At 32.2% G+C, this 15,086-nt stretch overlaps 1 protein-coding gene across 1 annotated transcript in view; it reads left to right on the forward strand.

The window, feature by feature from the left end:
- The window catches only part of LOC129233567 (nose resistant to fluoxetine protein 6-like), a 97,373-nt gene that overhangs the window by 57,802 nt on the left and 24,485 nt on the right, over window positions 1-15,086 (forward strand). Inside the window, exons 9-10 of the mRNA XM_054867577.1 lie at window positions 6,489-6,651; window positions 7,099-7,178. Of these exons, the coding sequence (XP_054723552.1) occupies window positions 6,489-6,651; window positions 7,099-7,178 (243 nt within the window). The remainder of the gene's footprint in view (window positions 1-6,488; window positions 6,652-7,098; window positions 7,179-15,086) is intronic.

The raw sequence follows: 15,086 nt of genomic DNA on the forward strand, positions 1-15,086 counted from the left end.
CAATGAGATTCCATGCCTCGATGACGTCACCACACTAACTTCTACTTCAACCATCACTCATTTGTTTATTCCACTTCCGCGAATATTCGTACTCCTCTCCATAGCACGTGCGGACAACAAGTGGAATTAATTCGAATCAATCAGGTGACAACTCAACTTTTTCTGAATTGACACATCGAGACATGCAATCTTCAATGGTTTTAGTAAACAGTCACCATTAATTATGGCGTGGGGAATTGTCGATTGAAGTGTTAGCACCAACTAGTTGAATTCTACTTTTACCAGACTGGGCTTAAAGTAGGTAACAATTAACTTTAAAATATTTTCATTAAATTATCGGCTGTGGACCGAGAATAAAAATAAAATAATATTTTATGCCAATAAGTTTGTCACCTCGCATCTTCTTTTCGTTAATACTATTAGAAAGAACAGATTTTTTCCTTTCAAAACAAGTTTTTTCTTCGATGGTGTTCTTTCGAATAAGTATAAAAATATCAGCTTGAAATTCTGTCTGTCGTAACAAATCGCCATGTTTAAGCTCACATTACGAGAAATTTTATCACACTGGAAGCCTGAAATTTTAGGATTTGAAAGTATTTTTAGTTGTCAATACGTTCTAGCATTTTTATGAATTTGAGTTCATTAACTTTTGTATAACACGCATCAAAAGTCGCAAGAAAAATGCACTGGAGGAACTTCTTCATGGATTTTAGAATGTCATAAATTCTGAACAAAAATAATTTAAAAGCTCGTACTTTGTAATTCTTTTGTCAATATACATGTTTTCAATGGGTTGTAGTCGTAGAGCATAAATATTGATTTTCTAAAAGATATTGGCATTCAAAATGGCTGTCAAAATCGATCACATGAAAAACAACCTATTTTTAATGCAATGTACCTAAAGTTTGTCACCTCGCATCTTCTTTTTGTTGGTACCATTAGAAAGAACATATTTTTTTCTTTGAAAATAGTTTTTTATTCCGATGGTTTTCTTTCAGATAAGGGTAAAAATGAGCTTGAAATACTATTTGTTGTTAGCGAGAAAATCGCTTTCTACAATAAATAAAGAATGGTGAATGCCGTGGGGAAACCGCCTAATAGGGATTTTGCAACTGCTATTAGTCAGGAATAGTTTAATTCTCTTTAAAAAAAATTATTTTGTTCTGTCTGATGTATCAGTCTGCTTCCAGAACAGGGTATTTTTCTGTTTCTGTCATATTTAATTTGCAAAAAACTTCTTAAAAGGGAATTAAAAAACTATTTCTGACTAATAGCAGTTGCAAAATCCCTATTAGTTGGTTTCCTTGGCATTCATCATCATCATCATCATAGTTGGCTCGACAGCCCAGGGTGGGCCAAGGCCTTCCTTTGGAGAATCTTCCAAGACGTCCTACTTTTTGCCTGGGTTTTCCAATTTTTAACTTTGAGAATATCGAAGTCAGATTCAACAGAATCCAACCATCTCATTTTTGGTCGTCCCCTTCCTTGAATTGTCACAGGTTTTGCAGCAAAAACTTTTTTTACTGGGTTTTCTTCGTTCATTCGAGAGACATAGGCCGCCCAGTTCATTCTCCTAATTTTTATGCTTTTTATTATGTCAGGTTCTCTAAACAATCTGTAAATTTCAAAATTGAATCGTCGTCTCCAGACACCGTTCTCATTGATGCCTCCAAAAATGCTTCTTAAAACCTTTCTCTCAAAAATTAATATCTTGTGCTCTCCGGATTTAGTCAAAGGCCATGTTTCAGAAGCATAACTTAGAACTGGCCTAATAAGAGTCTTATAAACCAAGATCTTTGTTTTTCTTGAAATCAAAGATGATCTGAAGATGGGGCGTAGTCCAAAAAAGGCCTTGTTTGCCAACGTTATTCGGTTCTGTATTTCTGAGATTATGTCATTTTTGTTGTTAACACAGGACCCAAGGTACGTAAAACTGCTAACGATTTCAAATGAATGAGTACCAATTTCTAAACATGTGTTCCTGTCATTTGGCGGAATTTTTTTTACAGGCATATACTTGGTCTTGGAGTCATTTATTTTTAGTCCCATTCGACCAGCAGCTATCTCCAAAGATGAAAAAGCCTCTTTCAAGGCTGGTACAGTCCTAGCAACTATATCAATATCATCAGCATAGGCTAAGATCTGAACTGATTTGTAAAAGATGGTGCCCCTAGTGTTGATATTTGAGTCACGAATAGCTTTTTCCAAAGCAATATTAAAAAGAAGGCAAGACAATGAGTCGCCCTGTCGAACACCATTATTAACATTTAAATCCTCAGAGAGGACACCCTTGAATTTTACCTTCGCATTTAGGGTTGTTCATAGTGCACATTACAAGTCTAATTAATTTGCTTGGGATCTTGAATTCATACATTGCATCCATTAAATGTTTTCTATCCACACTGTCAAATGCAGACTTAAAGTCTATAAACAAGTGATGAGTGCCAATATTAAACTCAATTGATTTTTCAATAATTTGACGTAGACAGAAAATTTGGTCTACTGTAGATTTTCCACTTCTAAACCCACATTGATAACCACCAATTTCTGAATCCACAAATGGTTTTAGTCTCACAAACAGAATATTGGATAAGATTTTATAGCATGTGGTTAGCAGGCTGATGCCTCTATAGTTGGAGCAGACCATTGGGTCTCCTTTCTTGTGAATAGGGCACAAAATACTAATGTTCCAGTCTGATGGTATATATTCAGAGCTCCAAATATCAATTATTAGTTTATGCAGGTGCTCATATAGCTGAGGACATCCATATTTTAGCAACTCTGCAGAAATAAGATCATGTCCTGGTGATTTATTATTTTTTAGTTTATTTAAAGCAAATTGAATTTCATCTCTATCTGGGAGGGGGATGACTTCGTTATCATTTAAATCTATAGAGTCGCGCCGATGGTCTTCCGCTGGTTCCTCCGAGTTTAAAAGGTCACCAAAATGTTCCATCCATCTACAAAGTATATCCTGTTTGTTAGCCAGGATTTCACCCTGCTTGTCTTGACACAGAGCAGAACTTGGTTTAAAGTCAGAACGACTACGATTAACCTTTCTATAGAATGCTCTGCATTCATTGATGGTTTTGAGATTATCAATGTCCTTGAGGTTCTCCTCTTCAAAAGTTCTTTTCTTCAACTTGTGAAGCCTTTTTTCCTCTTTTCTAGCTCTTTTATATTCATCTGAGTTATGTCTGGTATTTCTCTGCAACATTATTTTATATACTTGATTCTTCTTATTTGTGAGTTCAGCACATTCATCGTCATACCAGTCTTTATCCTTCTTGCGTTCAATGTTTCCAACTACAGCTTTAGCTGTATGACAAACACTTTCTTTTATTTTTCTCCAGTATTCATCTATGGAGTCGCTATCACTGATTTCCGTTAGATGCTTTTCTAAACATTCAGCATATTCCTTTTTTACTTCAGTGTTCTTAAGTTTCTCACAATCAAACGTTTTTAGGGGCTCAATCCGTTCTTTCTTGGCATTGGAAAGCCTTGCTCTAATCCTGGAAATAATTAAATAGTGATCATAGTCTATATTTGCACCTCTGTATGTTCTAACGTCAATTAGGTCTGAGCTATGTCTAGCATCAATCAAAACATGGTCTAATTGATTTGAACATGTACCACCTGGTGCTTTCCATGTTTCTTTATGGATTAGTTTATGACAAAATAAGGTACTTCCAGCAATCATCCCATGCTCCACCGCAAAATCAACCAGTCTACATCCATTGTCGTTTGTCAAATCATGAAGGCTATATCTACCAAGAACAGAGCTGTATTCTAATTCCTTTCCAAGTTTAGCATTCATGTCCCCAATAACTCTTTTCACATTATGTCTTGGACATCCACTGTAGGCCCTAGACAGATTTTCATAAAATGTTTCCTTTTCTTCATCAGATTTATCTTCTGTAGGGGCATGGCAACACAAAAGGCTGTAGTTAAAAAACTTTCCCCTAATTCTCAACTTACATAGTCTTGGTGAAATTGCTTGAAAATCCATTACGAGGTGTGAAATTCTTTTATTTACAACAAATCCAGTTTCTTCAACATGTTTCCTATCATTGCAACTATAGAAAACTAAGTAGTTTTTACTGTTGAAAGTTCCATTACCTGTCCACCTCATTTCCTGTAAAGCACATATATCAACATTGTACTGATCCAGTTGCTGCAGTCAGTAACTTTAAAAGTGCTTTACTTTTGTATAAAGACAAAACATTCCAGCTTCCAATTCTCAAGTCCATTGTCCGTTTTCCAGGTCGTTTTCGTAAAACAGTCCGGTTATTTTCTCCATTGGATTTCGAAACATGAGTTTTTTTACGAGGTGGGGTTGTCAGCCCCACGCCCAACCCCCAACCTGGAGGACCAGTCCCCTGTACAATCCCCAGGGGCAGGGTGTCCGGCTATCCTCCCAGGCACTGAGCACCTATTTTAGTCGCCTTTTACGACACGCATAGGCTACATTGGGACTATTCTTACCCCCCGGTCACCACACGGGGCCCTTGGCATTCACCATTCTTTTATTTATTGTAGAACAAGGTTTTCTTGCTAACGACAAATAGTATTTCAAGCTCATTTTTTATGCTTATCTGAAATGACACCATCGGAAAGAAAAACTATTTTTAAAGGAAAATATATGTTCTTTCTAATGGTACCAACCAAAAGAAGATGCGAGGTGATAAACTTTAGGTACATTGCATTAAAAATAGGCTGTTTTTCATGTGATCGATTTTGACAGCCACTTTGGATGCCAATATCTTTTAGAAAATCAATATTTATACTCTATGACTACAACCCATTGAAAACATGTATATTGACAATAGAATTACAAAGTACGAGCTTTTAAATTATTTTTGTTCAGAATTTATGACCTTCTAAAATCTATGAAAAAGTTTCTCCACTGCGTTTTTCTTGCGACTTTTGATGTGTGTTACACATAAGTTAATGAACTCAAATGAATAAAAATACTGGAACGTATTGACAACCAAAAGTATTTTCAAATCCTAATATTTCAGCATTCCAGTGTGATAAAATTTCTCGTAATGTGAGCTTAAACATGGCGATTCGTTACGACAGACAGAATTTCAAGCTCTTTATTTTTTTTTCCTTATTCAAAAGAACACCATCGAAGAAAAAACTTGTTTCAAAAGAAAAAATCTGTTCTTTCTAATGGTTTTAACGAAAAGAAGATGCAAGGTGACAAACTTGAGTTACAGCACTTTGAAAACAAGCTATTTTTCACTTGAACGGTTTTGATAGGCACTTTGGATGACAATATCTTTTAGAAAAAAGATATTTAAGCTCTGAAACTGTAACTCATCAAAAACAAGTATTTTTACAATGGAATCACGAAGTATGAGCCTTTAAATTGATTTTGTTCAGATTTTATGGCAACGTAAAATCCAGGAAAAAATTTCCTCGCCGCGTTTTTTTATGAGTTTACATGCGCGCTATAAAAAATGTAAGGAGCTCAAAATCCCAAAAAAACTTGAAAGTATTAACAGCCTATTGTACTTAAAGCTCCTTAAATTTCAGGGTTCTAGTGTGTTGAAATTCTCTGCAAACTTAGTGCAAACATGGCAATTTGTCACGAAAAGCTGATCCACCATTTTGGATCACTTTTTCGGGAGACCCTAGATCCTCAGGATTTGGATCTAGGAAGCTGAAAATTTGCATAGGTTAGTTTCAAGGGCATATCTACACCTCTATAAAATTTCATCCAAATAGGAGATGGTCGAGCGGGGACCCCTAGGTCACTTGACATGGAATGACTCAGTTCTTAAATAAACATACTTACTTCTTCATCATGACAAAAACCATATTTTGATTCAAAATTACATAGAATTGTTTAAAAGACATTTTTAAAAAATCAAAACAATTTTCACATTATTTCTCAACAAAGAATTGGTACTGTCTTGTGGTTCAAACACATGTGTTGTTTGATTAAAGCACAGTCAATCCAACACTTCATCATTACAGTTCAGCTGCAGAACTGTTAGATTACCAAAGTTTATTGTACAATCTATGCAGGAGCTGTACATTTTAATCAAAATTAAAGGTAAATATTTGGCGTAATTATAGTTATGTTTTTGTTATCATAATTTGGAATTATCTATGCGAACATATTTCCTTTTTTTTATTTAAAAAGCTACAAATTTGATCCGGATAAGTGAGGCTCTGCTGTATGTGTTTGAGTTCATTCCATGGTAAAATTAATGTTATTTTGTCCTTTGAAAAGTACTGTTGTCATTAGTACATTTAGTAATATTGTATTCTAGTAAGTATTGTATGTAGTAATATTACATTCTAGTAATATTGTTTTTTCATCGTGGTGTGGTCTTTTGCATAAAAATACTTTCATGCTAAAAGCATTGTTAAATGCCATGAAAATATTTATTATATTTTTAAAACTTTCTTTTAATACTTTTCTAATATTTTGAAATAAAATTTTGTGTGTTCAAATATTTAAATTCATTTCTTAGGTTGACACCTATGTATATGATTCTTCTTGGAATTTCAAGCACTTTGTTTCTTTACTTGGGATCAGGTGCTAACTGGCCAGATTATTCTGTTGATCCCGTGTGCAAGGATTATTGGTGGACAAATTTGCTGTACATAAATAACTTTTTCAGTGTAACACATCAAGTAAGATCCTATTTCCTGATTTATTCCTGGATTTTTTTTTAATTTTTTGCCTGTAAAAATTTTTATTTCAAAATTGATCTTTTTTTAATTATTATTATTTGTGTAAATACACTTACTAGTTAAACTAAGGATAATTTTGTCAGTTTAGAGGTAAAAACTCTCTAAGTGCACTTTGATTAATCTGTGGAAATGAGGAAAAAATGTAAAAAATAGTTATTTAAAAAAACTGGGTGATTTTTTGTTGCAATATTTTTTTTTGTTATATTCAAGTTTTGTTTTAAGCCTGCATTATTGTAATTTTGTGTTAAGCATCTGCTAATCAATCCAAATGTGCTAACACCTCAAAATCGACTTGAAATGCACTTATTGAGTTTTTCCTCTAAACTGACAATTTTATGTTATTTCTGAAAGCTGTTTGCTTTAATGATGTTAATATTTATTTTACAGTGCATGGGATGGTCATGGTATTTGGCCAATGACATGCAGTTCTTTGTTATTAGCCCTCTATTTTTAATAACATTATGGAGGTAAGCTTTAGGGATGTTTATCTTTTTTTCCCCCTTTCTTTTTTGCATGAAGTATGCTCAATTTAATTTTTATGGTTAACATATATTCTAAAGTTATTTTCAAGATTTGAATATAATTAAATATAAGCGTTTAGGTAACATTATTCAAATTAAAACGTGAAAGAGAATGTACAGCGGAGAGGAGTGTGAAAACTACCACCGTTTGGGAGATACTTTGCAAACGTTAGCTGAAGCAGCCATATGGCTCTCGCCCCCAATCACGTATCCTATTCTTGTTTTGAATGCCTTTACTGGAAATAAATTGTTTTGTTTTTCACCAACAACTCATCAATGCAGTCAACAAGTATGTACAGTTCACCGACGGAAATATAGTTTCCCCCTGAACCAGGCGGCAACAATAACTACAAATAGATCAATCCATTTGCATGGGTGTGACATTTTTACACACATATTTGCACTTTATTCCGAGAATGTTAAACTTTGGCTTTTAATTTTAATGGATTCAAAAATAAGAGCCATTATGTGTCATAATATGAAGTATTAACTTCCTAAAAAAAATTTGGTACAAATTCTTTCTATAGAAAGTTGGTAATGTTTGGTGCATAATAGTTCCTAAAATTCAAATATTTCATAACTAGTGGTGCCCTCATGGCTTTGCCCGTACTAGAAAATTAAAAGGTCATTTATTTCGCATTATTATTTACAAATATTGGATGATGAATTTCTTGCCAATTTGTTCTGTTCATTTGCTCGCCCATGGCGGCATATGGTAATTTACTCATTTACGTTATGGTGATTTGCTAGTCCACGTTTTGGTAATTTGTTCGTCCATGTTATGATAATTTGCTCGATAAAATGTTCTTAAAACTGGAATAGAAAAAGAACAAAATCGAGTTTTCAAAAAAATCGCTTCAAAGTTCGCACCTTTATGCTATGACTAATTTTGTGCCAAATTTGATGAAAATCGGCCGAACGATCTAGGCACTATGCACGTAACAGACAAAGATCCAGATATCCTGAGATCCAGACATAAACTTTCAGCTTTATTTTTAGTAAAGATAAAAAGCCAAAGAAATATATGTGAAAAAGTCTCATTTGTGCAAATAAATTGAGCAAAATATTCATTCAATGAGTTTTTTGTTCAGTAACACAACTTTTATTTTTCTAAAAATGCTAGTATTTATCTTCTAATGCTAATATAATAAATAAATAAAATCAATTTTTAGTGCGGCAGATTTTTTGCCCTCTACTGTACCCTCTTTTGCTATGTTAGAATAATTTTAAAATATTTAAAAAAATTTTTAGTTATTTACCACTATTATGATTGAACTTATGATGTCTTCTTTTTGGGATTTTCTATTTGTAAATCAAATTCTTTCCTTACTGAAATTTTGTAATGTATTATATCATCACCTCAGAGCAACAGCAGGATATCTTACTGTTATTCTTGGGATTAGATGTCTTACTGTTGCTCTAAGATGACAATATGTTCTATGATTTTAAATGTGCTTTATTTCTGTACTTGTTTGTAATAAGTACATTGTTCTACTTAGGTATGTTTTCTAAATAGTTATTTAGAAATGAAGTGAATTCTTGGTGGTTAATTACTTTCTTTTTTGTATAAGCCTACTTTGTCATTTTGTCATGGTTTGAGGTATGGCATTTGTATACAACTTTTAATTTGCAAAATTAAACATCTTTTAAAGTCCAAGTGTTTAAGTTAATCGAGACTTTCGCAAATAATGGAGGTATCCCTTTACATATTGAAAAAGACTTTGATCATGCTTTACTTGGTTGGAATTTTACTACATGATTATTATGTTCATGAGAAAATAAAGCAAAATGAGGGGCACATCCAGTCTCTGTTAATTGAATTTTTATAGTTCAAATATTAAGAATTGAAATTAAGGCACATTTTTTATCACTGGAATCTAAATTATGAAAATTTTTGTCATTATCCATCACTAATTTTGTTGCCATGTTTTTTATTTTTTGAAGAATAAAATCCTTCAAAATTTCCATAAATAAAATATTGAAAGGGGAAAAAATATTCTGATATTATTGCTTAAATTTTTAATTGTTTGTTTTAATTATATCACAGATTTAGTCATGGGTTGTATATGTGTTGGTGGCCATCAGCACCCATCCAACTCAATATAGTTCTAAGTTAGGGAAACCTGACTTAGAACTATATTGGGTTGAGTATGGGAGGAAATGGTGGCCTGATTGGTAAGGCGTTGGACTTGTGTAACAGGAAAGCCGCAGGTTCAATTCCTGCCAGTTGAAGACCATCAGTGTCCCCTAATGTAGACTGGTGCACATGATCACAAAGTCCTCCTAGTTTCCATTCCAAATCAATACCACTAGGGATACTGGATCAGGTATTGCTTGGCTCCTGATCCGGATCAAAAAACAGAGCTGTCTTCACAGCCCTATCAATCTGGCTGAACCACATTAGGTGCAGAGAACCCTTGTGTAATGTTGTGACCGTTATTGAGAGCAGGGCTTTCAGGTGGTTTTACTTTTATCCATTTTCTCTCAGGTATCCTGTGGATCGCAAAGAGGATCCTTCACCTCTCCCATCAAGTGGAGCTGTTTTTGTAAATAATAATGCTCTGTTATCAAGCGTAACTCATCCACTGCATGCTATCTTAATCTAAAGTTGAATCTAAAAATTCTGTTAATTCGCATCAAAAGTTGAGCTCTTAATCCTATTTAAATCATTTGGCATCTATGATTGTACTGAACATCCTCTTACTACAAACTTGTCTTGTATATGCCTTTTGAAACGTTTTCAATTAGCTTTATTTGCACCATTGAACTATAAGTAAGGTGGAATGACTGCTGAGGGAGAAAACGCGGTCCGAAAAAAACTCTCATTCTTCCTCACCGTTTGACAGGGGTCTAGACGGCAAGACAATCCGGTTAGGGGAATCTGCTTTGCTCAAGATACCAAGGAGTTTATTAATATGGGACAACTCCAGTATTTAAAATAATATCCCTCTTAGGTTTGCACAAAAATGCGTCTTGATTTCATAACAAACTATTTGTTTAATGAACCGATTTACCCATTTTTTTTTCCTTTCGAATCATTATTTAAACACCTTAAAAAAACAATGAAAAAGGAGAAACATTAATAAATTTTTATTTTTATGTTTTAAGAAGATATTTTTAAGTACATAATTACAAAATAAGTTTGTAAAAGAAAACTAGTATGTTGTGGCCATCACGAAACTTTCTTCTATATTTTTCTTTTTTCTTTTCTGATCCCTCCCCATGCTTGACGAGGAAACAATATTCCCAACAAAAACAAAATTACACATGCAAAAACTTGATGACCATCCCAATGTCTGAATTATTGCAAAAGCAAAACAAAGAGCGAAAATTGAAAGTTATTTTAAAAGCCTTGCTTGAATTAATTACAAATATTTTATTTGTTAACAAACATAAGATGGCAACAGTTAAAAATTTTAAATCATTGAGATAATATTTCCGATCATTTCCATACAATTAAAATCACGAGAAATACGCAGACGACAATCTATTACGATTTATCTTTCTTATTGTTGCATTAATAAAGCTATTTTTATTCGCAAAAAAAAAAAATCAACACCTCTTGGAGCGATTGGCGTCAAAATTGAACCAAAGCGTGTTTACATATGGATTCACATATATTCCAAATTTCAACCAGAACGTAGCATTACTTCTTGAGATAGGGCACTCACAATACACAAAAGAACGGGCGATTGCGCTACCCCCCTTTTTAGCTGTTGGCACCAAAATAAAATCAGCTCTTATACCCACTAAGGGCTACTTGCCGATACATTTTTCTTTCATTCCGTTCATTATTTCTTGAGATACAGCAGTCACAATTGACGACAAAAAATGTTCTATAGCTCAACCCCCGTTTGAGTTATTGACACCAAAATTGAATCAGCCCCTATTCCTGTTTATGGCAACATATGGACCAAATTTTGTTTGATTCCGCCAGTTACTTCCTGAGGAATAGCAAACACGCGTAACTCAAAAAACGTCCCATTGCTCCACCCCCCCTTGGAGGAATTCGCGCCAAAAACCAATGGGCACAAGTTCACATAGGGGCACATATGTGTACCAAATTTTGTTCGATTTCATGCGGTAGTTTTTGCTGTAGAGCGGCCACAAAAAACTGGTCACACACAGACGTGACACACACACACACGGACACATACACATACACACACACACACAGACAGACATTTTCCAAAAATAGTTGAAATGGACTCAGCACACCTCAAAACGTTCAAATCCATCAAAATTCGAAAATTTGCACGAATCCAATACTTTCTTCTATATATTAGATTTAGAAGAAAGTAAAAAACGGACTGAAAAATTCAGAATCGTTTAAAGAAAGAATCAAGAGAAAATATTACCAAAAGAGTTTTGTAAAACTGATTAAACTATTACAAGGCAACTTATTTACAGTGTCAAAAAGTTTTCATTCTGTTAGGCTTGATAAATAAACTTAAAATAAGTTCGCGTTTTAACTAAAATGAAATAATTTATTTCTTTTTAGTAAGCCATTTTAAAAATATGTTTCAATATTGTTCGAAATGGAGTATTAAAATAGTTTATACAAAGCACTCCTCATTTTTATCAAAAGGTCTGATCTTTTTCTAAAATTTTTCAATATATTTAGAATGGGTAAATAATGTTTCATGCATTTTATATACTGTTGTAAAAATTTTTAAAAAAACGTATACCACACTCTGTAATTGTGAAATTGAACTTTTATACTTTAACAATAAGCAAAACAAATAATGAATAGTGGTATTCACAATAGAAAATTTTTAAATCCATCTATCTCAGTGTATCACCAAGAACAATATTAGCGAATTTTCTGTTTCCAAAAAAATAATTTTTCACACACAAGATAGAAATTACAAAAATTTATTCGACATTCAAAAGACTTCACTTAAAATTTCACAACATATTTTAAATTAATCTGGACACTAAATCTCTACTCTGTAAATTGAAGATATATCAGAGAAATCAGGATGGACCATACATTAGGGATACGCCGATCAATCGGCCAATTTGCCGACTATTTATAATGGCCAAGTACTGCCAATTAATCAACGCAAAAAATATTCTTCAAAATGATTTTTTAAATCGTACCTTTAACAAGAAACTATGATGAAATCATCTATTAACAAAAAAATTTAATTTTTCTGCATACGACGTTACTATAACATGTAGTATGAAAGTTTACAAAACAAATAATTTACAAAGTTCGTAAAAATGAATGAAATGTTAAAGGATCATGTTCTAAGTTTATGTACGATAGCCTCACCGCAGCTTTTGATGACACTTTTTTTTTTTTTGCAGTTTTTTTTTTATTCTTTCTAACCTTTCAAATGATTACATCACTCATTTTTTTCGAAAAAATTACTTTTTATTCGATTATTACAGATAATTTTGATAACAAATGTTTCAGTTGGTAAAAGAATAAGTGAATAAATAAAAAGAAAAGGAAACAATAAACGAGTAAATGAATAATTAATTAATTAATATATGAGAAAAAATATTTGAGTGAATAAAATAGTGAATGAATATAGTTATGGCATACTAGAAGCCCAGAAAAAAAGAAAAAAAACAGGCTGATTCTAGTAGGTCTTCATGAAGAACTTAACCTTAATGAATGCTTAAACTTAAGAAAAAATGAAAAATGGGCTTTTTCACCCCAAAAACGGCCTGTGGTTAGGTGATAAAAATCTCAAAACGCTAGGGCAAGAAGCGTTTGCGTTACCTTTTAAAACAAAACAAAACTGTCTTGATTTTCTTAGGCGTAGAAAATATAAAAGCCTTTGAGAAAAAAATATTTAGTTTAGTCAAAAATTCTGTTTTGTAAACATGGTTAATAAAAATTCAAAGCTATTTGCTGTGTAAAATTATAATTTGTTTAATGTAATATCATGAATTAAATAATCATGAAATAAAAAATCACATTTCAACAATTTGTTTATATTGGCATTTAATTAGTTATATATTCAGTCTACTTAGCGGTTTTTAAGTCAAACCGTGGTTCTAAATTTGCTGTTTTCATCATTTCGAGCATAAAAAAGTCAAGGGCGGACTTACTGTAGGAGGCTATTTTTTTTCCTGTTACAATTAATTATGTATACTAAAAGTAGAGAAAAAAATAAGCTGGTATTGGCAGCCCTTTATTGTTATAAAAGAAGGCTTGAAATTTGCTTATGGGCACATCGGGACTATATATAATTAACAATTTTTGAATAATATCATCTTATTCGATTTTTGACGCACTGTTTCAGTATTTTTATGGCATTTGAATTTTTAAGTACTTAGCATGGGAGTGCTATCTTATATTTATATAAATTTCAATAATTTTTTAAACCATTTGGGATTTGTAGAGAAGCTCACACCCAATTTCTTCAGTAATAGGATGAGCAAATTTCAAACCTTCATGTAGGATTAGTGATGTAAAATACCTGGGTATTTATTTTTAGGGGTAAATACCCAGGGTATATACCCGGGTAAATACCCAAATTGGGTATATACCCGGGTATTTATTTCAAAAATTTATATTCAACTAAAATACTTTTCTGTATGTATTCCACTATGTATATATATATATAACCAATCATATACAAAACAATAAATTTTTGCCCAAAAATTGTATTTTAATCACATATTCAAAGAATTATTGTGTGAAACAACTTAGCAATCTAATACGATATTCGCATTAAATGTGTTGGATATGCCTAATCAATGTTGATAGCCAAATTTCAAATACAAAAAGCCATTCTACAAAAAGTAAAAAGATTAACTAGTTACAAAAAAGTAAACATCAATTTTTTTAAGGTCCTAGTCTTTTATAACCCAGTAATATATCCCTGCATAACATCAAAATGTAACGAAATGCCGCTCAATATTTTATTAATATTTATTTACCTATATCCTATATGCAGAAATTTCCTCCAAACCTAGTTCAAGTGTTTAGGTGTATTCTGCAGATAGCGTATCAGTCCTTAGTTTGCTTAATTCATTTTGATATTTTGACTTTCACTTCATATTGTATTTCAAGCATATGTATTGAGTGTGAGATAAAAGAGAGACGTTGCAGCTGATATGTTTTAATTTAAAGAGCAAAATAATTTAATACTAAAAATAAATGCAGTACAACAAAAATGTTAGCATAAAAATACTTGATCATTCCTTTTTCAGTAAAATGTGTTTGAAGATGTTTTACGGTTTATGTTTTTTAAAAAGAAAATCATCACTTTTTGATATCACCTAATTTTTTTTTTTTTTTTTACAAAATGCGCAATTACTAGGTAATTTACCCTGCCTTCGGATAAATACCCAAAAAAATATTAACCTTCCCACCCTACATTACTATTTGCGTGTATTAAAAATAGTTTGAACAAATTTTCCTCATGAAGTACCGAGGAGCAAATGCAAAAGAGCAAGGCAACAGAAAACAATATTTTGATTTTTTTTTTGCTTATTAATGTGAAAACTGTTTCTATATTTGCCAGGTTATCACTTAAACAGCAATAAAATAAATAAATAAGATCATAGTCTTAATAACTTTTCAGTTTATTCTTCCAAACATCCCTCATGCTTCCTTTTTTTTTCCTTTTGGATATGACTAACCTAGATTGTGATTTTGAAATCCTGAAATTCGTCATTGAATTACTTATATTTCTCCTTCTCTTATGACATTGAAAAGAAAGATTCTTTGGTTCACGATAAGTTTCTTTCATAATTTCATCAAATCTTTCAAAAAAAAAAAAAATTATAATAAACTGTGTTATACATATGTATGTATCAGTTTTACCAATTATTTCATATTTAGATTTAAAAAAAAATTTCCCATTCACTTTTTGCATTTTTTTTGTAAAA

Source organism: Uloborus diversus, unplaced genomic scaffold (assembly GCF_026930045.1).
Source record: "Uloborus diversus isolate 005 unplaced genomic scaffold, Udiv.v.3.1 scaffold_535, whole genome shotgun sequence".
Classification (NCBI taxonomy): domain Eukaryota; kingdom Metazoa; phylum Arthropoda; class Arachnida; order Araneae; family Uloboridae; genus Uloborus; species Uloborus diversus.